Source organism: Rhinoraja longicauda, chromosome 3 (genome assembly GCF_053455715.1).
Source record: "Rhinoraja longicauda isolate Sanriku21f chromosome 3, sRhiLon1.1, whole genome shotgun sequence".
NCBI lineage: Eukaryota > Metazoa > Chordata > Chondrichthyes > Rajiformes > Arhynchobatidae > Rhinoraja > Rhinoraja longicauda.
Genome location: NC_135955.1, coordinates 99,746,138 through 99,773,454, shown reverse-complemented (window position 1 = coordinate 99,773,454; position 27,317 = coordinate 99,746,138). Strand labels below are relative to the sequence as shown.

The window sequence follows — 27,317 nt, the reverse complement described above, 5'->3', positions numbered from 1 at the left end:
CTGGGTTCGATGTCACACCCTCGTCTCTGCCGAGGAGGTCATTGCCCTGAGTTAACTGCAGAGACTCCAGGACCTTGAAACAACAGGGATATTACCGCAGCACTAAGGGATGCCCATTGTCAGAGTTCTGTACAATGTGACCTTTAAAATCCAAAATCTTTCTTTCTTTCGGGTGGTAGTATAAGATCAAGGGCAGTTGAGTACAGTAAAATAACAAGAAATATTTTTAGAAGCCTGTTTGTTCGAGGACTAATGCAACATCAATAGACAATAGACAATAGACAATAGGTGCAGGAGTAGGCCATTCAGCCCTTCGAGCCAGCACCGCCATTCAATGCGATCATGGCTGATCACTCTCAATCAGTACCCCGTTCCTGCCTTCTCCCCATACCCCCTCACTCCGCTATCCTTAAGAGCTCTATCCAGCTCTCTCTTGAAAGCATCCAACGAACTGGCCTCCACTGCCTTCTGAGGCAGAGAATTCCACACCTTCACCACTCTCTGACTGAAAAAGTTCTTCCTCATCTCCGTTCTAAATGGCCTACCCCTTATTCTTAAACTGTGTCCCCTTGTTCTGGACTCCCCCAACATTGGGAACATGTTTCCTGCCTCTAATGTGTCCAATCCCCTAATTATCTTATATGTTTCAATAAGATCCCCCCTCATCCTTCTAAATTCCAGTGTATACAAGCCTAATTGCTCCAGCCTTTCAACATACGACAGTCCCGCCATTCCGGGAATTAACCTAGTGAACCTACGCTGCACGCCCTCCATAGCATCTTGGAACACACTGAGTTTAAGTGCCCTCACAGTCGGCTGTGGGTGGAGCCCCTGGGCTGACCACTGGCCCGGTGAGGAGATGGACCACTTTGCTGGCCGATCTGGGTTGAGGTGATGGCTGGAGGCCTTGCGGCAGCCTGGGGCTCGCCAGGATCGGGCACTGCTCCAGGAGGCCGAGCACGCAGCCCGGATGCGGCCGGATACAGCAGCATGGAGCAGCATTGGAAGATGCTTGCAACTTTGCTTGGCCAGGCCAATCCTGCTGCAACGCCACCAGGACAGATTGCCACTGACTGTTGTTCTGTTGCTCTGATACGTTCGAACACTTCCGCAATAGCTGGGAGTCATTAAATAAATCCGCAATAGTGAATCAATTGACCCATTGATGGAAACTGCTGGTTCACTAAAGGTCAGTGAAGGCAATCTGCCCTCCTGACCCATCCTGGCCTTGGTACGACTTCCGAAACACCAGTGTGGTTGACTTTTAGCTGCATCCTCAGGTGATTTAGGAAGCTACCTGCTGCACCTGACGCCAGTTAGAGACGAAAAAATAAATCCTGCCGTTGCTGACAACATTCAAGTGTCACGATCAGACGAAAACGAAATCCCGAGGGGACATTAAGGCATTGAAACAGAGCTCAAAATGCACAAAATGTGAAGACATGGACTAGGAGCAAGCCCCATCCATGCCTGTTCTGTCAGTCAGTGCGGTCATGGCTGATTTTCTTATCAGATTCTCCATTATCCCAGCAAACTCAGTATCCAGTGGCGCAGCGGTAGAGTTGCTGCCTCACAGCGCCAGGGTCCCGGGTTCGATACTGACGACAGGTGCTGTCTGTATGGAGTTTGTACGTTCTCTCCGGTTTTCTCCCACGCTCCAGTTTTTAGGTTAATTGGCTTGGTATAATTGTAAATTGTCCCTAGTGTGTGTAGGATAGTGTTAATGTGTGGGGATCGCTAGTCGGCATGGAATCTGTGGGCCGAAGGGCCTGTTTCTGCACTGTATTTCCAAAATAAACTAAACTAAATCATGTGTTTGGAATTGTGAAAATTTACAATCTACAATCTGTCCAGTCGTAAATAACCATGGCAAGGCCCTTTGTTTAACACTTTCCAAGTCAGCCCTATCACTCTGAACACCTCTCACTCTTTTAAAGGCCCAGAGACAAAAGAAACTGCAGATGCTGGAATTATTGAGTAAAACATAAAGTGCTGGAGGAACTCAACGGGTCAGGCAGCATCTATGGAAGGAATGGGCAGATGACATTTCGGTTTGGGACCCTTTATCAGCATCCGCAGTTTCTTGAGTTAAGAAGGGCCCTGATTAGGGATGCCAACTATAGCACTCCCAAATACGGGACAAGGTGCCCCACGTGACCTCACCCAGCCGGTGGCCATGTGCTCCCGCTCCACCAATGGTGGCCGCCCGGGCCGGGAGGCTGGTTGCTACGCAACCTCCGTCAGGCGGTGCTGGGGCCTCAGCACCTACAATGTCGGGAAGGTATGTACAGACTGTAACAGGCATCTGCAGTTTTCTTCCTACTAGACTGTCCGGGGCTATAGCGTCCGGGCTTACAGCGCCCCCCCGGGCCTAATGCTGGACAAAAGCGGTCCTGTACGGGACAAGCCAATTTAGCCCAAAATACGGGATGTCCCGGCTAATACGGGACAGTTGGCAACCCTAGTCCCGATCCAAACTTTCGTCTGTCCATTCCTTGTGCAGATGATGCCTCCTGGAGGTTGTAAATTCACCGAGTTCCTCCAGCACTTTGTGTTTTGTTCTAAAACCCCAGGATGTATTTGCTCACTCTGTGTATGTCAGCGCTGGGCCTGTACTCGCTGGAGTTCAGAATGAGCGGGGACCTCTTTGAAACTTACCGAATAGTGAAAGGCCGGGATAGAGTGGATGTTGAGAAGATATTTCCACCAGTGGGAGAGTCTAGGACTAGAGGTCATAGCCTCAGAATTAAAGGATGTTCCTTTAAGAAGGAGATGAGAAGGAATTTCTTTAGTCAGAGGGTGATGAATCTGTGGAATTCATTGCAACAGAAGGTTTTGGAGGCCAAATCATTGGATATTTTTAAGGCAGAGATAGATAATTTATTGATTGGTACAGGTTTCAGGGGTTATGGGAAGAAGGCAGGAGAATGGGGTCAGGAGGGAGAAATAGATCACCCATGATTGAATGGCGGAGTAAAGTTGATGGGCTGAATGGCCTAATGGCTCATATCACTTCTGACCTGATGAGCTTTTTTCCTTCTTGGAGTTTACAACAGTTCTGGATGTGACATTGATAGAAGTTATACATCGATAGACTCTATCTCAGAATGGCACAGTGCTGCAGCTGGTAGAGCTGCTGCCTTACGATGTCAGAGACCCAGGTTCGATTCTGACCTCAGGTGCTGTCTATTTGGAGTTTGCAAGTTCTCTCTGTGATGGGGTTGCCAACTGTCTCGTATTAGCCAGGACATCCCGTATTTTGGGCTAAATTGGTTTGTCCCATACGGGACCGCCCTTGTCCCGTATTCGGCCCGTGGGCTGATGTAGGCCCGGACACTGTAGGCTAACGGAATGTGTTCGGGAAGTGGGGCCGAGTGTGTTCGCCTAATGGAGGTTGCTTAGCAACCCGCCTCCCGGCCCGGGCGGCCGCCATTGGTGCAGCCGGAGCACGTGGCCGCTAGCTGGGTGAGATATCATATCATATATATACAGCCGGAAACAGGCCTTTTCGGCCCTCCAAGTCCGTGCCGCCCAGTGATCCCCGCACATTAACACTATCCTACACCCACTAGGGACAATTTTTACATTTACCCAGCCAATTAACCTACATACCTGTACGTCTTTGGAGTGTGGGAGGAAACCGAAGAACTCGGAGAAAACCCACGCAGGTCACGGGGAGAACGTACAAACTCCTTACAGTGCAGCACCCGTAGTCAGGATCGAACCTGAGTCTCCGGCGCTGCATTCGCTGTAAAGCAGCAACTCTACCGCTGCGCCACCGTGCCGTGGGACGTGGGGTGCGGGGCGGTGACGTCACCTTGTCCCGTATTTGGGAGTGAGATAGTTAGCACCCCTACTCTCTGACGCCATGTGTTTCCTCTGGGTGTTCCAGTTTCCTCCAACATCTGAACGACGTGCGAGTTTGTCCTGTAAATTGCCCCTAGCGTGCAGGTGGTTTATAAGAAACTTTAGACTTTAGACTTTAGTCTAGACTTTAGACTCTAGAGATACAGTATGGAGACAGCACCGAGTCTACGCTGACCAGTGATCACCCCGGACACTAGCACTATCCTACACACTAGGAGCAATTCACAATTCTGCAGTTGTACAGGGCCCTAGTGAGACCGCACCTGGAGTACTGTGTGCCGTTTTGGTCTCCAAATTTGAGGAAGGATATTCTCGCTATTGAGGGCGTGCAGCGTAGGTTTACTAGGTTAATTCCCGGAATGGCGGGACCATCGTATGTTGAAAGACTGGAGTGACTACGCTTGTATACACTGGAATTTAGAAGGCTGAGAGGGGATCTTATCGAAACATATAAGATTATCAAGGGGTTGGACACGTTAGAGGCAGGAAACATGTTCCCAATGTTGGGGGAGTCCAGAACCAGGGGCCACAGTTTAAGAATAAGGGGTAGGCCATTTAGAACGGAGATGAGGAAAAACCTTTTCGGTCAGAGAGTTGTAAATCAGTGGAGGCCAATTCTCTGAATGCATTCAAGAGAGAGCTAGATAGAGCTCTTAAGGATAGTGGAGTCAGGGGGTATGGGGAGAAGGCAGGAACGGGGTACTGATTGGGAATGATCAGCCATGATCACATTGAATGGTGGTGCTGGCACGAAGGGCCGAATGGCCTCCTCCTGCACCTATTGTGTATTGAAACCCGGGTCTCTGGCGCCATGAGGCAGCAGCTCTAACGCTGCCCTAACATGGAACTAGTGTGAACGGGCAATCGATGGCTGAATCTCTAAGCTAAACTAAAACTATAAAAGGTCATCTCCTCCCTGAAACATTCTGCAAGATGGGCATGTGGCGTGTGTTCAAAAGCAAATGTTTTAAAGTTTAGTTCATTAAAGATTAAAAAAATGGAACAAACCTATGGACCTAGTCGATATTTATACAATGAGTCATAGAACCAAGTGCGGGACTTAGGTTGCCATGGAGACAGTTCATGTGTGGAAACTGCACGATCCATGGTGAGATGTGAGTGTTGAATGTTGACCTTTACTTGGTCACTTCCTTTCTGCAGTTGCTTATGTGGCATTGTACGATTGTGGTCTAAGGGAAGGTTTTATTTTAAGAAACTTTAAGCAAGCTTTTCATTTGATTGACTGAAAGGTACAGCATGGAAAAAGGGCCCTTCAGCCCACACCGACCATCGATCACGCATTCACATGAGTTCCATGTTATCCCACTTTCCCATCCACTCCCTACACATTAGAAACAATTTACAGAGGCCAATTAACCTGCAAATCCAAGGTAGACACAAAAAGCTGGAGTAACTCAGCGGGTCAGGCAGCATCTCTGGAGAAAAGGAATAGGTGATGCTTGGGGTCGAGACCCTTCTTCAGACTGAGAGTCAGGGGAAGGGGAAACGAGAGATATATAGACGGCGATAAAGAGAGATATGGAACAAATGAATGGGAGATTCGCAAAAAAGTAACGATGATCAAGGAAAGGTGGAGCCCACAATGGTCCATTGTTGGCTGTGGGGCCGTTGATAACGAGTTGCACAGACAATGAAACTCAGGAGGATGATGGTGAAACGAGTACAACGACTAGGGTGGGGAAGGGATGGAGGGAAAGGGGATGCAAGGGTTACTTGAAGTTAGAGATACACTTCCCTTTCCCCTGACTCTCAGTCTGAAGAAGGATCTCAACCCCTAAATGTAATCTATTCCTTTTCTCCAGAGAAGTTGCCTGACCCGCTGAGTTACTCCAGCTTTTTGTGTCTATCTTTGGTTTAAACCAGCACCTGCAGTTCCTTCCTGCGCATTTAACCTGCAAACCTGCATATTATAGACAATAGACAATAGGTGCAGGAGGAGGCCATTCGGCCCTTCGAGCCAGCACCGCCATTCAATGTGATCATGGCTGATCATTCTCAATCAGTACCCCGTTCCTGCCTTCTCCCCATACCCCCTGACTCCACTACCCTTAAGAGCTCTATCCAGCTCTCTCTTGAATGCATTCAGAGAATTGGCCTCCACTGCCTTCTGAGGCAGAGAATTCCACAGATTCACAACTCTCTGACTGAAAAAGTTTTTCCTCATCTCTAGTGAGCATGGCAAGGTAGGGGAACCTTGGATATCAGAGAGGTTGGAAATGTTGTGACTAAAAAGGAAGAACTTGCAAAGTTTAAGAAGATGGAATCAGACGGAGCCTTTGAGGAGTATATAAAGAGAGGAGGAAAGAACTCCCGGGCAATTAGAAGGGCCAAAATAGGAGCCATTAAATAGCTTTGAGTAGACAGATTAAACAGACCCTGTTGATGTAATTAGAGTATCAGAAGGATAAATTGGAGAAATACATGTACTTCATTGATCAGTCAGTTATTATAAGTTTCATAATTAGTCCCAGGTAATTTGACATGGAAAGTCCATTCTGCTCTGGGGATTAAAATACAAAAGAAATATTCTTTCGCACACATGTATTTTGGTTTTCAGTTTAGTTTCAGTTATAGAGATGCAGCGTGGAAACAGGCCCTTCAGCCCACCGCGTCTGTGCCGACCAACGAACCCCGTTAACAGGTTCCATCCTACACTCTAGGAACAATTTACAGAAGCCAATTAACCGACAGACCCGTACATCCTTGGAATGCGGGAGGAAACTGGAAACCGGAGCGGCCAGAGACACCCACGCGGTCTCTGGGAGAACGTACAGACTCTGTGCAGACAGCACCCGTATTCAGGATTGAAGCCAGGTCTGTAAGGCAGCAACTCCACCGCTGTGCCACCGTGCTGCCCATTTATAAATCAGTACATATTAGCACCAACTATGAAACTGCCTAAGATCACTAAGAAACAAAAAGGGGTTATATTAACATTGGCATTGGTATTAGTTTATTTTTGTCACATGTGAAGCTTTGCGTGCTAGCTAATCAAATTATATTATACAGGAGTACAAATAAGTCGTACATAATTGCAATAGGTAGTGCAAAGGGCACAAATACCAGAGGGCAGGATATCGTGTTACTGCACTGCACAGTTACGGTTACAGAGAAAGTACAGATAAAAAAAAGTGCAAGGTCCACCATGAAATATGTCAGAAGATTAGGATAACGTCCTAGATTATGGGAGGAACATTCAGTGGTCTGATAACAGCAGAGAAGAAACCACAATGGCCAAGATCTGTATGCATTCTGGAAATTCACAGACGACACCACCATTTGCAGATGACACAAAGCTGGGCGGCAGTGTGAACTGTGAGGAGGATGCTATGAGGATGCAGGGTGACTTGGGCAGGTTGTGTGAGTGGGCGGATGCATGGCAGATGCAGTTTAATGTGGATAAATGTGAGGTTATCCACTTTGGTGGAAAGAACAGGAAGGCAGATTATTATCTGAATGGTGTCAAGTTAGGAAATGGGGAAGTACAAAGAGATCTGGGTGTCCTTGTTCATTCATCAGTCACTTAAAGTTAGCATGCAGGTACAGCAGGCAGTGAAGAAAGCTAATGGCATGTTGGCCTTTATGACAAGAGGAGTTGAGTATAGGAGCAAAGTGATCATTGGTCAGCCCTGACTTGGTGGGCCGAAGGGCCTGTTTCTGTGCTGTATCTCTAAAGTCTAAAAGTCTAAAGATTCATTTCATAATTTAATTATATTATGTATTATAGATAATTTGCTGTTCTGGCAGTGGTAGAGTTAATCCATTCACAGTATAAAATAATTGGCTGTGTTCTGCATAAAACCATTCGGTATTCTCGAATATCACTTCCGGGTAGCTGGTTGCAACACTACCTTCCCTGCGCTAATTTATTTTCTTCTGTTAGAACACTCTATTGACAACTTTGGCCCTACCACACCCACCTGTGGTCTGATAATCTATTGCTTAGAACTGAAACACAAAGTCCAAACAAGTGGGGTGGGTGGCAGGTTGGGTCCCAGCTGGCACAGGGTGGCGCCGAAACTGGGAAGGTGAGGATTTAGATTTAGATTTAGAGATACAGCGCAGAAACAGGCCCTTCGGCCCACCGGGTCCGTGCCGCCCAGCGATCCCCGCACACTAACACTATCCTACACCCACTAGGGAGAATTTTTACATTTGCCCAGCCAATTAACCTACATACCTGTACGTCTTTGGATTGTGGGAGGAAACCGAAGATCTCGGAGAAAACCCACGCAGGTCACGGGGAGAACGTACAAACTCCGTACAGACGGCGCCCGTAGTCAGGATCGAACCTGAGTCTCCGGCGCTGATATACAATAGACAATAGGTGCAGGAGTGGGCAAATCGGCCCTTCGAGCCAGCACCGCCATTCAATGTGATCATGGCTGATTATCCACAATCAGTACCCCGTTCCTGCCCTCTCCCCATACCCCCTGACTCCTCTATCATAACAGTATAACAGTATAACAGAACTTTATTGTCATTCGGTATAAATACCGAACGAAATTTCAGCAGTCACAAGACACAGCAAAAAAAGAAAAGAACACAGGACACACGACCCCAACACAAACATCCATCACACTGACTCCAAACACCCCCTCACTGTGATGGAAGGCAACAAAACTTCCACTCTCTTCCCCCCCGCGCCCACGGACAGGCAGCTCGACCCCTACCGAGGCAACCGACACGCACAGCCCCCGCAAGGGGATGGAAGGCCCCGCGGCCGAGCCACACCGGACACTGAAACGTCCCGCGGCCGAGCCGCGCCGGCGATGTTAAGTCCAGCGGCTGAGCCGCACCGGGCACTGAAACGTCCCGCAGCCGAGCCGCGCCGGCGATGTTAAGTCCAGCGGCCGAGCCGCACCGGGCACTGAAACGTCCCGCAGCCGAGCCGCGCCGGCGATGTTAAGTCCAGCGGCCGAGCCGCACCGGGCACTGAAACGTCCCGCAGCCGAGCCGCGCCGACGATGTTAAGTCCAGCGGCCGAGCCGCACCGGGCGATGGAAGGCCCCGGGGCCGAGCCGCACCAAGCACTGAACCGTCCCGCGGCCGTACCGGGCGATGGAAGGCCCCGCGGCCGAGCCGCGCCGGGCACTGTTAGGTCCCGCGGCCGAGCCGCGCCGGCGATGTTAAGTCCAGCGGCCGAGCTGGAAGGCCCCGCGGGCGATGGAAGGCCCTGCGGCCGAGCTGCGCCATGGGGAAGAGACCCAATAAAAGAAAGGTTTCCCCCACCCCACCCCCCCCCACACACCCCCCACACATACACAGCCAAAAACAGAAACAAAAACCATCCCAACACCGACACACACAAAAAAAAGACAAACAGACTGCCAGAGAGCCGCAGCCGTTAGGCGCAGCCACAACTGTTCTCAGTGCCTCTGGCTCAGGGAAGAGGAAAGGGTGAAAGGTCTGGATAGAGTGAACCTGGAGAATGTGGAGATTAGAGATACTCTAATCCTGGCAGCATTTCTAGGTTCATTGTCTTCCGCAAATTGCCCCTAGTGTGCAGGATGAGAAACTGGGATGACATGTAACTAGTGTGCGGTTGACCGTTGGTCGGCGTGGACTTGGTGGGCCGAAGGGCCTGCTTCCATGTTGTGTGTCTAAACTAAACTAATATTAAACAGGTCACCACAGCAAACACGTCCTTCAGCCCACAATGTTTGCACAGAACTTAACGCCAACGTAAACTAATCTCATCTTCCTACGCGTGATTCATCCCCTGCCTAATTAAAGGCCTTGAATCAAGTCAAGTCAAGTCAGGTTTATGTGTCACATACATATACAAGATGCGCAGTGAAATGAAAGTGGCAAACCCTGCGGATTGTGCTAAACTACAAAACTGGATAGATTTAAAAATATATTTTTTTTTAACACAAAAAATAAATTAATACGGTAAATTAAATTAGTCCCTGGTGATATGAGAGTTAACAGTCCTGATGGCCTGTGGGAAGAAACTCCGTCTCATCCTCTCTGTTTTCACAGCGTGACAGCGGAGGCGTTTGCCTGACCGTAGCAGCTAGAACAGTCCGTTGCTGGGGTGGCAGGGGTCCCCCATAATGTTGCTTGCTCTGGATCTGCACCTCCTGATGTATAGGTCCTGCAGGGGGGCGAGTGTAGTTCCCATGGTGCGTTCAGCCGAACCATCCCACTATTACATCTGCTCCACTGGTTCCAGGCACCCATCACCAACCCCCTTTAAACATTGCCCCTCTCACAAAGCTATTTCACATTTCTGTCCAGGAAAAAGGTTCTGACTGTCTACCATGTCCAATAGACAATAGACAATAGGTGCAGGAGGAGGCCATTCGGCCCTTCGAGTCAGCACCGCCTTTCAATGTGATCATGGCTGATCATTCTCAATCAGTACCCCGTTCCTGCCTTCTCCCCATACCCCCTGACTCCACTATCCTTAAGAGCTCTATCTAGCTCTCTCTTGAATGCATTCAGAGAATTGGCCTCCACTGCCTTCTGAGGCAGAGAATTCCACTCCTGTCCAGTCCTCTCAGCTTCTACTGATAGTATCTGATACTCTCTAATCCTGGCGGCATTTAGGCAAACCACTTCTACACCCTCTCCAAACATGTGCATGGAATTTATTTGCTGGGTAGGTACAGTGAGACTCAGCAAAAAATTAAAGATTAAATCAAACCAATTATGATCGTCTAGATAGATTCGTGATTTGTGCGGGTGTCAGGAGTTACGGGGAGAAGGCAGGAGAATGGGGTTAGGAGGGAGAGGTGGATCAGCCATGATTGAATGGCGGTGTAGACTTGATGGGCCGAATGGCCTAATTGTGCTCCTATCACTTGTGATCTCATGATCAAATCTACATCATAGTTCTTAAGTTTACTGGCTGTATCTTGCACTAAACGTTATTCACATAATTCCCTTTATCGTGTATCTGTACACTGTGGAAGCACAGGGGGTATGGGGAGAAGGCAGGAATGGGGTACTGATTGAGAATGATCAGCCATGATCACATTGAATGGCGGTGCTGGCTCGAAGGGCCGAATGGCCCCCTCCTGCACCTATTGTCTATTGTCTATTGTCTATTGTCTATTGTCTATTGTCTAATCCTGTGTTGTCTTTCCGCTGATTGGTGAGCACGAAACCAAAGCTTTCCACTGTACCTCGGTACATGTGACAATAAACTAAAGTGAACCAAGACTAAACTAAGCTAGGACTAAACTGAGCTAAGCTTCCTTGGAGTGGTGAAGGAAAAGAAACTGCATCATGCACTGCCATCTCTGATTCTCTATTGAACCGCCCAGCAGAGCGGACAATGTGCTGGAAATACTTTGGAGACATTGTGTTTTAAGGTTGTTTTATCTCTCAAGGAAGGAACCGTGAACAATGCACATTGTATGAGAGGTCAGGTTATCAGAGGAGTGCTGCTCTTGGACAAAATAGCATGTGTTTAGGGGCGGCACATAGAAACATAGAAAATAGGTGCAGGAGTAGGCCATTCGGCCCTTCGAGCCTGCATTCAATATGATCATGGCTGATCATCCAACTCAGTATCCCGTACCTGCCTTCTCTCCATACCCCCTGATCCCTTTAGCCACAAGGGCCACATCTAACTCCCTCTTAAATATAGCCAATGAACTGGCCTCAACTACCTTCTGTGGCAGAGAATTCCACAGATTCACCACTCTCTGTGTGAATTTTTTTTCTTCTCATCTCGGTCTTAAAAGCCTTCCCCCTTATCCTTAAACTGTGACCCCTTGTTCTGGACTTCCCCAACTTCGGGAACTATCTTCCTGCATCTAGCGTGTCCAATCCCTTAAGAATTTTGTACGTTTCTATAAGATCCCCCCTCAATCTTCTAAATTCCAGCGAGTACAAGCCGAGTCTATCCAATCTTTCTTCATATGAAAGTCCTGCCATCCCAGGAATCAATCTGGTGAACCTTCTCTGTACTCCCTCTATGGCAAGAATGTCTTTCCTCAGATTAGGAGACCGAAACTGTACACAATACTCCAGGTGTGGTCTCACCAATGCCCTGTACAATGGTGGCACAGCAGTGAAGTTGCTGCCTTACAGCGCCAGAGACCAGGTTCGATCCTGATTGCGGGCGCTGTGTGTACGGAGTTTGTACGTTTTCCCCGTGACCTGCTTGGGTTTCCTCCGGGTGCTCCGGTTTCCTCCCACAATAAAGGTGTGCAGGTTTGTAAGTTAATTGGCTTCGGTTAAATTGTAAATGATCCCCAGTATGTAGGATAGCGCTAGTATGCTCGGTGCGGATTCGGTGGGCCGAAGGGCCCGTTTCCAGGCTGTATCTCAAAAGTCTAAATCTTGACCATCTGTGTAGTAATACAGCAATTTCAGCAAGACCTACAAATAATCCAAAAATAGTCCCGGATACAAGAAATCTGGTCGTCATTCACTTCGGAGTTGGTTTACACACACACACACACTGGTGAAACCACCCTATAAGTGAATGTCAACTGTTAGTGTCAAGATGGAATTTAAAGATATATTTCCAAGTGTAACCTTCCTGAAAAACAAATAATTTAGGGCGGCACGGTGGCACAGCGGTAGAGTTGCTGCCTTACAGCGAATGCAGCGCCGGAGACTCAGGTTCGAACCTGACTGTGGGCGCTGTCTGTACGGAGTTTGTACGTTCTCCCCGTGACCTGCGTAGGTTTTCTCCGAGATCTTCGGTTTTCTCCCACACTCCAAAGACGTACAGGTTTGTAGATTAATTGGCTTGGTATAATTGTAAAGTGTCCCTAGTGTGTGTAGGTTAGCGTTAGATTGCAGGGATCGCTGGTCCACACAGATTTGGTGGTCTGTTTCCGAGCTGTATCTCTAAACTAAACTAAACTAAACTCCTGAGATGTCTGTGATGGTTTCGTGACCAATCCCTATGGAGTTAAACGTACCTGCAGACGGGCACAAAATGCAGGAGTAATTCAGCGCGTCAGACAGCATCTCTGGAGAAAAGCAAAAGGTGACGTTTCAGGTCGAGATACTGAGTTACTCCAGCATTTTTTGTCAGTTTACTTTAGAGTTTAGAGATACTGCGTAGAAACAGGCCCTTCGGCCCACCGGGTCCGTGCCGACCAGCGATCCCTGCATATTAACACTATCCTACACACACAAGGGACAATTTACAATGATACCAAGCCAGTTAACCTACAAACCAGTATGTCTTTGGAAACATAGAAACATAGAAAATAGGTGCAGGAGTAGGCCATTCGGCCCTTCGAGCCTGCACCGCCATTCAATATGATCATGGCTGATCATCCAACTCAGTATCCCGTACCTGCCTTCTCTCCATACCCCCTGATCCCTTTAGCCACAAGGGCCACATCTAACACCCTCTTAAATATAGCCAATGAACTGGCCTCAACTACCTTCTGTGGCAGAGAATTCCACAGACTCATCACTCTCTGTGTGAAAAAAAACTTTCTCATCTCGGTCCTAAAAGACTTCCCCCTTATCCTTAAACTGTGACCCCTTGTTCTGGACTTCCCCAACATCGGGAACAATCTTCCTGCATCTAGCCTCTCCAACCCCTTAAGAATTTTGTAAGTTTCTATAAGATCCCCCCTCAATCTTCTAAATTCCAGCGAGTACAAGCCGAGTCTATCCAGTCTTTCTTCATATGAAAGTCCTGCCATCCCAGGAATCAATCTGGTATGGAGTGTGGGAGGAAACTGCAGAGCTCCTGGGGAAAACCCACACGGGTCACGGAGAGAACGTGCAAACTCCGTACAGACGGCACCCGTGGTCAGGATGGAACCCGGGTCTCTGGCGCTGTCAGGCAGCAACTCTACCGCGGCGCCACCGCGCCGGTCTGTCTTCGGTGTTAAGTAGCTCCCGCGGCCCCCTTCCTGCACTTACCTGCTATTCCCTGTAGTAATCCACAAATGTTAAAAATGCTCTTCTTCAGGAAGCTCTGCACGCACATGGTGAAGACGGACACGAACGCCACGGCGCAGAGGATGAGGATCCCCGTCACCAGGAAAATGGCGGTGGCCTGCCAGAATCCGCTGGCGATCTCGCTGAAGCTCTCGGCGTAGGGGCCGCACAGGCTGCCGCGCCTGGTGTTGACCAGCTGCGGCAGCTTGAGGCAGCGGTTGTAGATGCCCAGGGTCGGGCGGAGGGGGTCGGTCAGTGCGCCCGAGCGGTTTGCCGGGGGAGGGGTGCCGCTCGCCCGGGGCCTGCCCACCAGCCAGTCGGCGCGCATGAAGGCGATGAGTTCGGCGAAGGCCACCACGATACTCAGCAGTGTCCACAGCATGGAGCGGCAGGTCACAATCACGTGGCACATGGTTCAATCCCAGGCTGGGAGGGGGTGGGTGGCACGCCCTTCCCCAGCTGCCTGACCCCAGGACACTCTCCCAGCAAGTACCGTATGCGTGAGCTAACGTGGTACTGAACGCCCCTCAATACTTTCCACACTGCGCGGTAAATCCCTAATCCGCCAAAGAGAAACCAAATGCCCCTTCAGATCTGCTCATTGACTGACTGGGTCATCCTAGGAGTTGCTGGTGTCCAGATGATTCCCTTCCTGGCTCTCGTCCGGCGACTCCTGTATTTGAGTACGTCTTGCGTCCCTCTCTCGGCGTGCAGGCCAGCCCGTGACGTCACTTCACACGAGAGGGCATTCCAAGGCCTGCCCGCAAATTCTGTTTTAATTGCCCGTCGTAAACGCACCTAGGAGGGGGGAGAGAGAGAACAAGCGTCAGATTAGCAGGAACCCCACCCGTGAGCGGGGAAAGCGATCCGGCTTACACGTAACCTCTGAAGCAATACTCAGAAACGTGGTAGCAAAGAGGTTGGCAAGCAACCCACAATCTGGCTCGAAACTCCGAACACTCCTCCTTGTCCTGTGCTCCTTCGTTGCCTGGCAACAAACAGCTCTCTGCTCTTTCACCGATTGCCGCGTTTTGGAAACTTGATTCAATAAACAGGTTTCCTCTTACTATTCTCAGAACTGCAGCTTTTTCTTTGTGGTAAATTGTTGCACATAATCAAGAAAATGAACGAGCGTGAGTCCAGTGGCACTGGATCTGTGCCCTGTGTCCAGAACCAGCTGCCAGAGGAGGGGAGTTGAGGCAGGGTACTATCACTACATTAAAAACACATTTAGACAGGTACATGAATAGGGCAGGTTTGGAGGGATATGCTGGGACTGGTTTAGCTGGGACATTGTTGGCCGGCGTGGGCAAGTTGGGCTGAAGCTCCTGTTTCCACACTGTATCACTCTTTGACTCTATGAGTCAGGCTCAGCTGCTTTTACTGTGATCAGATTCATTGGAAGAGGGTGGAGTTAATAAAAAAGAAAAGTCTCGCCTGGTTTCTCCCCGTTCGTGCTAAAAAAAAAGGAAGACAAAATACAGGCCAATTAACCTACAACCCCGAAGGTCAAGATAGCTTTATTTGTCATCCAATATTGGACGAAATTCGGTCACCCACAGTCCAACAATAAAAGCATTAAATAGGCATTCAAATTACACAACCCCAAAACCCCCAAAACACAGTCCAACAATAAAAGCATTAAATAGGCATTAAAATTACCCAACCCCAAAAACACACAAAAAAAGAAACATCCATCAAAGAAACATCCATCACAGTGAGTCTCCTCCAGTCCTCTCCTCACTGTGATGGAAGGCCACAATGTCTTTCCTTTCTCCTGCTGTCCTCGCCCGCAGTCAGGTTGTTGTGGTTGGACACAAACCTGTATTTCTTTGGAGTGCGGGAGGAAACCGGAGCGCCCGGAGAAAACCCACCCTGTCACAGGGACAACGTACAAACTCTGCACGGACAGCACTCGTGGTCAGGTCCGAACCTGGGTCTCTGGCGCTGTAAGGCAGCAACTCTACCGCTGCGCCACCGTGCCACCCTATTCCTCGGCCAAAGTTAGAGTGGCACGGTAGGCAGCAACTGGTAGAGCCGTTACCTCACAGCGCCGGAGATCTGGGTTCGATCCTGACCTTGGGTGTTGTCTGTGTTGCGCATGTACGTTCTCCCCGTGACCGTGTGGGTTTTCTCCAGGTGCTCCGGTTTCCTCCCACATGCCCAAAAACGTGCAGATTTGTAGGCTAATTGGCCTGTATAAATTGCCCCTAGTGTGTGGGGAGTGGATGAGAAAGTGGGATAGCACAGAACTAGTGTGAATGGGTGATCGATGGTCCGTGTGGACACGGTGGGCCGAAGGGCCTGTTTCCATGATTTTCTAAACTGAGATATGTACTCCAGCGTAACAAGGAGTGCTATTTTGCAATCAGTAATATTTTCAAGTGCTCAGTTTTGTCTGCTCCCAATTCCGAGACCGCCGACAAAGAACAGCCCACCAGCAGGTGACTGTCAGTAAAACTCTGTCAACAGCCTTACAGTAAATCAGTTCAGTTGAGTTTATTGTCACGTGTACCGAGGTGCAGTGAAATGCTTTTGTTGCGTGCAAACCAGTCAGCGGAAAGACAATAAATGATTACAATCGAGCCATCTACAGTGTATAGATACGTGCTAAGGGAATAGCGTTTAGTGCAAGATAAAGCCAGCAAAGTCCGATCAAGGGTAGTCCGAGGGTCTCTAATGAGGTAGGTAGTCGTTCAGGACTGCTCTCTGGTTGTGGTAGGCTGACTCAGTTGCCTGATAACAGCTGGGAAGAAACTGTCCTTGAATCTGGAGGTGTGCGTTTTCACACTTTTTGCCTGATGGGAGAGGGGAGAAGAGGGAGTGGCCAGGGTGCGACTCGTCCTTAGGTTATGCTGCTGGCCTGGCCGAGGCAGCGTGAGGTATAAATGGAGTCAAAGGAAGGGAGGTTGGTTTGTGTGATGTTGGTTTGTTGTGTAAATCACAGGCCCAGTGCTGGTGTGCACAGGTCTGTCGGTCTGAATCTAATCACACTGCCCTTCACTCCAATGCACCTGGTCAGGCTGCCCTGGAGAGAGACTAAAGGAACTCACTCAGCAAGAACAAGCACAACACAGGACTTCAAACACGCAGCCTCCTGATTGAAGATAGAACACACAGTGACATTAAATCAATGAAATTACAGCTTGCAGCATCAATAAATCAGCCAGGACCAACAAAACCTAGGTTGACACAAGACGCTGGAGTAGCCCACCAAATGGACGGCAGAGAGGGAAGGGAGGAGAGAGGAGGTGGGGGGGGGGAGGAGGGTGGGGGAGAGAGAGTGGGGGAGAGGAGGGGTAAGGGGAGAGTTGGGGTAGGGGGAGAGAAAGGGGGAGGAGGGGTAGTGGGAGAAAGAGGGGGAGAGGAGGGGTAGTGAGAGAGAGAGGGGGAGAGAGAGTGGGGGGAGGGGTGGGAGGAGAGAGGGGGGAAGAGGAGGGGTGGGGGGAGAGAGAGTGGGGGAGAGGAGGGGTGCGGGAGAGAGAGGGGGCGAGGATGGTTGGGGGGAGAGAGGGGGGAACAGGGGTGGGGGAGAGGATGTGGGAGAGGAGGTGGTGGGAAAGGAGGTGGGGGGGAGAGGAGGCGGGGGAAGGCAGGGTGGGGGAGAGAAGGTGGGGGGAGAGATGGGGTGAGGAGGTGGAGGAGCGGTGGGGGGAAGAGAGGAGGGGAGAGGAGATGGGGGAGAGAGAGGGAGGAAAGGAGGTGGGGGAGACGTGGTGAGGGGAGAGGAGGTGAAGGGAGGGGGTGGGAAGAGGTGGGGGAGAGGAGATGGGGGAGTGGAAGTGGGGGAGAGGAGGTGGGGGAGAGAGGGGTGAGTGGAGGTGAGTGGGGGGAGGGAGGGGGGAGAGGAGGTGAAGGGAAAGAGGGAGGAGAGTAGGTGGTGGGTGGGTTTACTCTGTTTATTTTCTAAAAAGATGAGCTGTCAGGAATTGTAGAAGTGAAAACATTAAGGATTTTGATCCCAACATGTGGTGACGTTCCGGGGCGTGTATGAGTACACTTGAGAGGGACATCAAGGGGGCAAAAAGATGGCTTCATCCAAAGAGATTCTACGATTAAGGGGATGATTGGTCGGAGTGGACGGTGGGCCGAAGGGCCTGTTTCCGAGCTAATCTCCGAACCAAACTAAACTAAAGTCAGAAATATATCAAAGTTAGATACAAAGTGCTGGAGTAACACAGTGGGTCAGGCAGCATCTCTGGAGAAAAAGGGATGGGTGACGTTTCGGGTCTGGACTCTTCTTTAGACTGAAAGTGGACGGGAGGGAACTGGAGGTAGGAAAAGGCCAGAACAAAGCAGGGGTGGACAGACAAATGACCAAGGGTGGAACCCACAATGTGAAGGTAAAACTGAGGATGCTGGTTTAAATCGAAGATAGACATAAAATGCTGGAATAAGTCAGCGGGACCCATAATGTTGGCTGGGGAAGAGACAATGGCTGGGAAATATATCATTGGACAGTAAGGTTGCCAACTTTCTAACTCCCAAATAAGGGATAAAAGGTGATGTCACTGCCCGCGCCCCACGTGACCTCACCCAGCCAGCGGCCACGTGCTCCCGCTACAACTCCGCCCAGGCCAGGAGGTGGGTTGCTACGCAACCTCCGTTAGGCCTTGCACCCCGAACACACTCCGTTAGCCTACACTGTCCGGGCCTACAGCAGCCCCTGGGTCTACAGTGTCCGGGCCTACAGTGTCCGGACCTACAGCGCCCCCCCCCAGGCCTAATATGGGACAAGGGCAGTCCCGTACGGAACAAATAAATTTAGCCCAAAATACGGGATGTCCCGGCTAATACGGGACAGTTGGCAACCCTACTGGACAGTCCTTGTCACTGGGTCTATATCTTGGAACACAATCCTTCCCCAGTCCACCTCACCATCAAGCCTGGTAGGACCACCTTCACCGCCAGTTCCGCATTAGTTCAAGATGGCAGCTTACTAAAGGCAATTAGGGATGGGCAAAAAAATGCTGACATTGCAATGCCCACATCATGAAGAAAGAATCATTCAATTTGAAAGCAATGATGTAATTTTGTAGAGAGCATTGCATTCGAGTTTTGATAGTGAATCTGCACCTTGGGGCAGCACGGTGGCACAGCAGTAGAATGGCTGCCTTCCAGCACCGGAGACCCGGGTTCGATCCTGATGGAGTTTGTATGTTCTCCCCGTGACCTGCGTGGTTTTCTCTGTGGAATTCTCTGCCTCAGAAGGCAGTGGAGGCCAATTCTCTGAATGCATTCAAGAGAGAGCTAGATAGAGCTCTTAAGGATAACGGAGTCAGGGGGTATGGGGAGAAGGCAGGAACGGGGTACTGATTGAGAATGATCAGCCATGATCACATTGAATGGCGGTGCTGGCTCAAAGGGCCGAATGGCCTCCTCCTGCACCTATTGTCTATTGTCTATTGTCTATTGCTCCGGTTTCCTCGCACACTCCAACGATGTACAGGTTTATAGGATAATTGGTAAAAATGGTAAATTGTCCCTAGTGTGTGTAGGATAGTGTTAGTGTGCGGGGATCACTGGTCAGCGCGGGCTCGGTGGGCCAAAGGGCCTGTTTCCATGCTGTATCTCTAAACTATAGGTCAATGCACATTCACAAGTAGGTTGTAGACACAAGGAACTGCAGATGCTGGAATGTTGTGTAGAACGCAAAGAGTTGGAGTAACTTAGTGAGTCTGGCAGCATCTCTGGAGGACATAAATAGGCAAAGTTTTGGATTAGGTCCCAACCCGAAATGTCACCTATCCATGTCCTCCATAGATGCTGCCTGACCTGCTAAGTTACACCACCACACTAAGTTTTTCACGTAAGATGACAGGGTTTAAAGTATTAACTTATGAGGGTATTGCATGGAATTGGCTGGCATTCTCTGTTGTTTACAAGGTGGATTTTTAAGGCATCTTAAATACTGAAATAACCAATCTTTAGTTCAGTTTAGTTTAGTTTAGAGATACAGCTATCCTGCACACACACAAGGGACAATTTACAATTTTACCAAAGCCAATTAACCTACAAACCTGCACGCCTTTGGAGTGTGGGAGGAAACCGGAGCACCCGGAGAAAACCCACGCGGTCACGGGAAGAAAGTACAAACTCCTTACAGACGGCACCCGTAGTCAGGATCGAACCCGAGTCTCTGGCAATCTCTGTGAGGCAGTAACTCTACCGCTGCGCCACTGTGCCACTGTGCCACCCACGATACTATTGACAGCATCTAAACACAACTAGAGCTTGACCATTTGGGACCATCTTGTATACACTGGAATTTAGAAGGATGAGAGGGGATCTTATCGAAACATATAAGATTATTAAGGGGTTGGACACGTTAGAGGCAGGAAACATGTTTCCAATGTTGGGGGAGGCCAGAACAAGGGGCCAGAGTTTAAGAATAATAGGTAGGCCATTTAGAACGGAGATGAGGAAAAACTTTTTCAGTCAGAGAGTTGTGAATCTGTGGAATTCTCTGCCTCAGAAGGCAGCGGAGGCCAATTCTCTGAATGCATTCAAGAGAGAGCTGGATAGAGCTCTTAAAGATAGCGGAGTCAGGGGGTATGGGGAGAAGGCAGGAACGGGGTACTGATTGAGAATGATCAGCCATGCTCACATGGAATGGTGGTGCTGGCTCGAAGGGCCGAATGGCCTCCTCCTGCACGTATTGTCTATTGTCTATTGACGCCAAGTGATACTAATTCAGTATTAGCCCACACAGTCTCACAACACCACTGAGCCTTTGGTGTCAGGGAGCTTAGAGGGCAGAGGTTGGGCAGGGATGCTGATCTCGGCAACATAGTGGAACTCAGTTGGCCGGAGATAGTGCATAGTTGGGTGGCGCGGTAGCCCAGCGGTAGAGTTGCTGCCGTACAGTGTCAGAGACCCGGGCTCGATCCCGACTATGGGTGCTGTCTAAACGGAGTTTGTACGTTCTCCCCGTGACTTGCTTGGGTTTTCTCCGAGATCTTCGGTTCCCTCCCACACTCCAAAGACGTGCAAAGACGTGTAGGTTAATTGGCTTGGTGTAAATGTAAAAATCGTCCCTTGTGTGTGTAGGATAGTGTTAATGTGCGGGGATCGCTGGTCGGTGCGGAATCGGCAGGCCGCATATGCACGGTATCTTCAAACTAAACTAAACTTAGCTAGACTAAACGCAATTGCTACTGAATCTGGAACAGGGTTGACTTACAGCGCTGTCGCGTGTCAGTACATGTCTCCAGCTAACACAGCTCGAAGAAGCTAGTCCAATTTTGGAGCTTTACTGTGCAAGAGGGAGCCACATGCCCAGAGAACATGTGCATTGCATTACAGCGCTGCTCCAATTTACACTGAGGTAATTGATGTAAATTTGAAACAACTTGAAATACCATCAAGGACAGAAGCTTCTTTAATCCATTATGTGCAGCGCGGTGCAAAAACTGCCTTGGAGTCACATCAAACCATCAGTCGGGCGAGTTCAGAGAGGGTAGATGAATCAGAAACAGCAAATGAGCATTCACACAGCAAAGTTGGTTGTAGATTTACTGAATTTGTCAATTTTTGTGGCAATAAGAAAGAGATCAAGGAACAAACCTGAAACATCCACTGTAGTCGTCATAGAGTCATAGGGCGATGCAGTGTGGAAACAGGCCCTTCGGCTCAACTAGCCCACACCGGCCTACATGTCCCAGCTACACCAGTCCCACCTGCCTACGTTTGGCCCATCTAAACCTGTCCTCTCTATGTACCTGTCTAAATGTTTCTTAAATGTTGAGAAGTCAAACTGCCTCAACTACCTCCTCTGGCAGCTCGTTCCATACACCCGCCGCCCTTTGTGTGAATAAGTTACCTCTCAGATTCCTATTAAATCTTGCCCCACTCACCTCGGAGATTGACAGATTTTCTGATTAGTACGGGTGTCAGAGGTTATGGGGAGAAGGCAGGAGAATGGGGTTGAGAGGGAGAGATAGATCAGCCATGATTGAATGGCGGAATAGACATGATGGGCCGAATGGCATAATTCTACTCCTAGAACCTATGAACATGACTCAGAAGAGATCTACAGTGTTGTGCGATTGCTTGTGGAGCACGATTTTACTGAATTGCATGCAAAGAATTTCTCTGGATCAGAGTATATGTGACAATAAATCAGTCTGAAGAAGGGTCTCGACCTGAAACGTCACCCATTCCTTCTCTCTGGAGATGCTGCCTGTCCCGCTGAGTTACTCCAGCATTTTGTGTTTACCTTCGATATAAACCAGCATCTGAAGTTCCTTCCTACACAAAATATTATTGACTATTGACTTAGCCTGTGTCTGTGATCCCTCCAATCCCAACTTTCCCATGCAGTGGCTAGTGGTCTAAAGGTGGCAGAGAGATGAGGAAACACAAAATCTACGCCGTTATTCCTGCAACATACGTTACGAGATATGTGTTCCGGTCGCCCCATTACAAGCAAGATGTGCGGGGCTTCGCAAGTTCACAGGTTACAGGAGTAGAATCAGGCCATTCGGCCCATCGAGTCCACTCCGCCGTTCAATCGTGGCTGATCTCTGCCTCCTAATCCCATTCCCCTGCCTTCTCCCCATAACCCTTGACACCCGTTCTAATCAAGAACTTGTCTATCTCTGCCCTAAAAACATCCACTGACTTGGGGAGGGTGCAGAAAAGGTTTACCAACTTGCTGCCTGTATTGGAGGGTACGAGGTTTAAAGAGAGGTTGGAAAAACCTGGATTACTTTCTCTGGAACATCAGTAGCTGAGGGAAGTATATTCTGCTCCTATTCCTTATGACCTTATGATCTGCAGTTCCTTGTTCCTACAATTGATTTGCTCTGTTCCGCTGTCACTGCCCCACCTTTCCCCTCTCTCCAAAGTCCCGCAAAACTTTCCCTTTCACGGATTTATCCAATTCCCTTTGCAAGTTGCGTTTGGTTTAAGCACCTTTCAAGCGGTGCATTCCTTTTAATGACAAGAGACACATATTCTAAATACATTAGTGAGTGGAACACATTTAAGTTGGCTGAACCCATAAAAGAAGATACACGTCTCATTATAGCATCACCACAATGGGATTCAATACCATTGTTACTTAATTAGGAATTGAGACTTCATGGAAAGCAATGGGATTACTTCCTTACTAAAAAGATTGCACATTGCGGTTAATTATAGCTTCTGGAATCTTCCCAGCCTGTTGTATTGTTCCCTGTCAGAGTCATATGATGTAGAGCAATAGTCCCAAAGTTAATCTTCCAGTGGTTTAAATAACAAGTATAAAGAGTAAAATAATAAATCATTTTAATGTGCAGGAAGGAACTGCAGATGCTGGTTTACACCGAAGATAAGACACAAAATGCTGGAGTAACTCAGCGGGACAGGCAGCATCTCTGGAGTCTGATCACTGTCTGATGAAGGGTCTCAACCTGAAACGTCACCTATTCTTTTTCTCCAGAGATGCTGCCTGACCCGCTGAGTTACTCCAGAATTTTGTGCCTAAATCATTTTAATGATCGACCGTACATTTTGTTTAGGTTTTTCGAGATTTTTAGAGTTTTAGAGATACGCCGCAGAAACGAGTCCGCGCCGACCAGCGATCCCCGCACACGAGCACCATCCTGTGCATTTGGGATCATTTACAATCTTCACCGAAGCCAAATTAACTTACAAACCTGTGCGTCTTTGGAGTGTGCAAGGAAACCGGAGTACCCGGAGAAAGCCCGCACAAGTCACCCACGGGGAGAACGTATAACCTCCGTACAGTCAGCACCAGTAGTCCGGATTGAACCCGGGTGCCTGGCGTTGTAAGGCAGCAACTCTACCGCTGCGCCACCACGCCGGACCATGAGTTCAGTTTAGCTCGACATCATGATCGGCAGAGACATTGTGGGCCGAGCGACCTGTACCTGTGCTTTACTGTTCTATGTTCTATGGGGGGGGGTTTATACAAGGACATGACAAAGGATGAGGGGGGATCTTATTGAAACATATAAGATAATTAGGGGATTGGACACATTAGAGGCAGGAAACATGTTCCCAATGTTGGGGGAGTCCAGAACAAGGGGCCACAGTTTAAGAATAAGGGGTAGGCCATTTAGAACGGAGATGAGGAAGAACTTTTTCAGTCAGAGAGTGGTGAAGGTGTGGAATTCTCTGCCTCAGAAGGCAGTGGAGGCCAGTTCGTTGGATGCTTTCAAGAGAGAGCTGGATAGAGCTCTTAAGGATAGCGGAGTGAGGGGGTATGGGGAGAAGGCAGGAACGGGGTACTGATTGAGAGTGATCAGCCATGATCGCATTGAATGGCAGTGCTGGCTCGAAGGGCTGAATGGCCTACTCCTGCACCTATTGTCTATTGTCTATTGTCTATTGTCTAAAGGAGAATTTCTCATGAACTTAGACGTAAAAGTGATAGATTGTCAGTGAGAGCCATGGTAAAACAAAATATATATTTCTTGGCGCTCGGAAGCAAGTGGAAACATATTTGAGTGGTCAGCACTGTAAAAGTACAGGATATGTTATTAAACACAGCTAGAGGAAATAGGTTTGAGAAGTTTCCATAATACCCTGCAGCACCTGCAGACAGCATTAACTTTCAAATCACCGAACGTGTTATGGAGAGGACAATTCAGTCTCCCTTCTCAAAATGATTCCATTGAAATAAATGACCAGCAAAGTGTGCTTAAGTCATGTAGAACAAATAAGTTGCACTTCCATCGAGTCAGTCATGTAGCATGGGAACAGGCCCTTCGGCCCAACTCTAGGGGGAGGTTGAGCCGGCTGGGACTCTATTCCTTGGAGCGCAGGAGGATGAGGGGTGATCATACTGAAGTTTAAAAAATCATGAGAGGAATAGATCAGGTAGAGGTATAGAGTCTTTTGCCCAGTGTAGTGGGAATTGAGGACAAGAGGACATGGGTTTAAGGTGAAGGGGGAAAGATTTAATAGGAATCTGAGGGATAACGTTTTCACACAAAGGGTGGTGGGTGTATGGAACGAGCTGCCAGAGGAGGTGGTGAGGCTGGGCTGGGACAGTCCCAACGTTTAAGAAACAGTTAGACAGGTACATGGGCAGGACAGGTTTAGAGGGGTATGTGCCAAACGTGGGCAGGTGGAACTAGTATAGATGGGGCATTGTTGGCCAGTGTGGGCAAGTTGGGCCTAAGGGCCTGTTTCCACACTGTATCAATCTATGCCTCTTCCATGTCGACCAATATGGCCCATCTAAAACAGTCCCATTTGCCCGTATTTGGCCCATATCCCTCAGAACCTTTCCTATCTATGCAACTGTCCAAGTGTCTTTTAAACACTTTTAAAAGACACTTGGACAGAGCTCTAGGGGCTAGCAGAATCAAGGGATATGGGGAGAAGGCAGGCACGGGTTACTGATTGTGGATGATCAGCCATGATCACAATGCTGGCTCGAAGGGCCAAATGGCCTCCTCCTGCACCTATTTTCTATGTTTCTGTCAATGCTGTTACATAGAAACATAGAAACATAGAAAATAGGTGCAGGAGTAGGCCATTCGGCCCTTCGAGCCTGCACCGCCATTCAATATGATCATGGCTGATCATTCAGCTCATTAGCCTGTACCTGCCTTCTCTCCATACCCCCTGATCCCTTTAGCAAAAAGGGCCACATCTAACTCCCTCTTAAATATAGCCAATGAACTGGCCTCAACTACCTTCTGTGGCAGAGAATTCCACAGACTCACCACTCTCTGTGTGAAGAAATGTTTTCTCATCTCGGTCCTAAAAGACTTCCCCCTTATCCTTAAGCTGTGACCCCTGGTTCTGGACTCCCCCAACATCGGGAACAATCTTCCCGCATCTAGCCTTTCCAACCCCTTAAGAATTTTATATCTTTCTATAAGATCCCCCCTCAGTCTTCTAAATTCCAGCGAGTACAAGCCCAGTCTATCCAGTCTTTCCTCATATGTAAGTCCCGCCATCCCAGGGATCAATCTGGTGAACCTTCTCTGTACTCCCTCTAAGGCAAGAACGTCTTTCCTCAGGTTAGGAGACCAAAACTGCACACAATACTCCAGGTGCGGTCTCACCAAGGCCCTGTACAACTGCAGCAGAACCTCCCTGCTCCTAAACTCAAATCCTCTTGCTTTGAATGCCAACATACCATTCGCTTTCTTCACTGCCTGCTGCACCTGCATGCTTGCTTTCAATGACTGGTGTACCACGACACCCAGGTCACGTTGCATCTCCCCTTCTCCCAATCGGTCACCATTCAGGTAATACTCTGCTTTCCTGTTCTTGCCGCCAAAGTGGATAACCTCACATTTATCCACATTATATTGCATCTGCCATGCATTTGCCCACTCTCCTAATCTATCCAAGTCACTCTGCAGCCTCCTAGCATCCTCCTCGCAGCTAACACTGCCACCCAGCTTCGTGTCATCCGCAAACTTAGAGATGTTGTATTCAATCCCCTCGTCCAAATCATTAATAGACACTGTAAATAACTGGGGTCCCAGCACTGAGCCTTGCGGTACCCCACTAGTCACTGCCTGCCATTCCGAAAAGGACCCGTTTATTCCTACTCTTTGCTTCCTGTCCGCCAACCAATTTTCTATCCACCTCAACACTGAACCCTCAATACCGTGTGCTTTAAGTTTGTACACCAATCTCCTATGTGGGACCTTGTCGAAGGCCTTCTGAAAGTCCAGATATAACACATCGACTGGTTCTCCCTTATCCACTCTACTAGTTACATCCTCGAAAAATTCTATAAGATTCGTCAGACATGATTTGCCTTTGGTAAATCCATGCTGACTTTGTCCGATGATATCACCACTTTCCAAATGTAATGCTATCACATCTTTAATAACTGACTCGAGCATTTTCCCCACTACCGATGTTAGGCTAACTGGTCTATAATTCCCCGTTTTCTCTCTCCCTCCCTTTTTAAAAAGTGGGGTTACATTAGCTACCCTCCAGTCCTCAGGAACTACTCCAGAATCTACCTGCTTCAATAAGCCTCCTCTGGCAACTCGTTCAATGTCCCACCACCCTCTTGATTGAAAAACATGCCCCTCAGGTGGCTGTTAAGTCTTTCCTCCCTCTCCTTAAACCTATGTTTAAGTTTAGATTTATTATTATTAACACATGTACCGAAGTGCATTGAAAAGGTTTGTTTGACATGCTATTCAATCAGACCAGGTAGTACCTTACATAAATATAATCGTCAAACTCAAGCACAATAGAGCAAAGGAGATTGCTCTGTATGAGCAATATAGTTGAGCTCTGTCTGCAACAGAGTGCAGAATATAGTTCTCAGCATTGCAGTACATCAGTTCCATAGACAAGGTATCACAAAATGCTGGAGTAACTCAGCGGGTCAGGCAGAGAAAAAAGGGACACAAAGTGTTGGGAGTAACTCAGCAGGTCAGGCAGTACCCTCCACTGAATCACCTCACACAATGATCCTAATCTGCATTTGTGCACATCTCCCTCCCCCCTCCCTCCCTCCCTCTCCCTCTCCCTCCCTCCCTCCCTCCCCCTCCCTGAGTCATTCTACCCTTCTGCTGATTTCCTGCTAATTTCCCCTTAAATACATTGATGTATTCAATTGCCGCCCT

General features: G+C 48.8%; 1 protein-coding gene across 4 annotated transcripts in view; it reads right to left on the bottom strand.

Annotated features, from left to right (window-relative positions):
• lhfpl2a (LHFPL tetraspan subfamily member 2a) overlaps positions 1 to 27,317 on the bottom strand; it is a 205,979-nt gene that overhangs the window by 26,847 nt on the left and 151,815 nt on the right. For all 4 annotated transcript variants that reach the window (XM_078396747.1, XM_078396746.1, XM_078396748.1 and 1 more), the window contains one exon: positions 13,741 to 14,556. In XM_078396747.1, coding sequence (XP_078252873.1) covers positions 13,741 to 14,170 — 430 coding nt within the window. In that variant the 5' untranslated portion in view covers positions 14,171 to 14,556. The remainder of the gene's footprint in view (positions 1 to 13,740; positions 14,557 to 27,317) is intronic.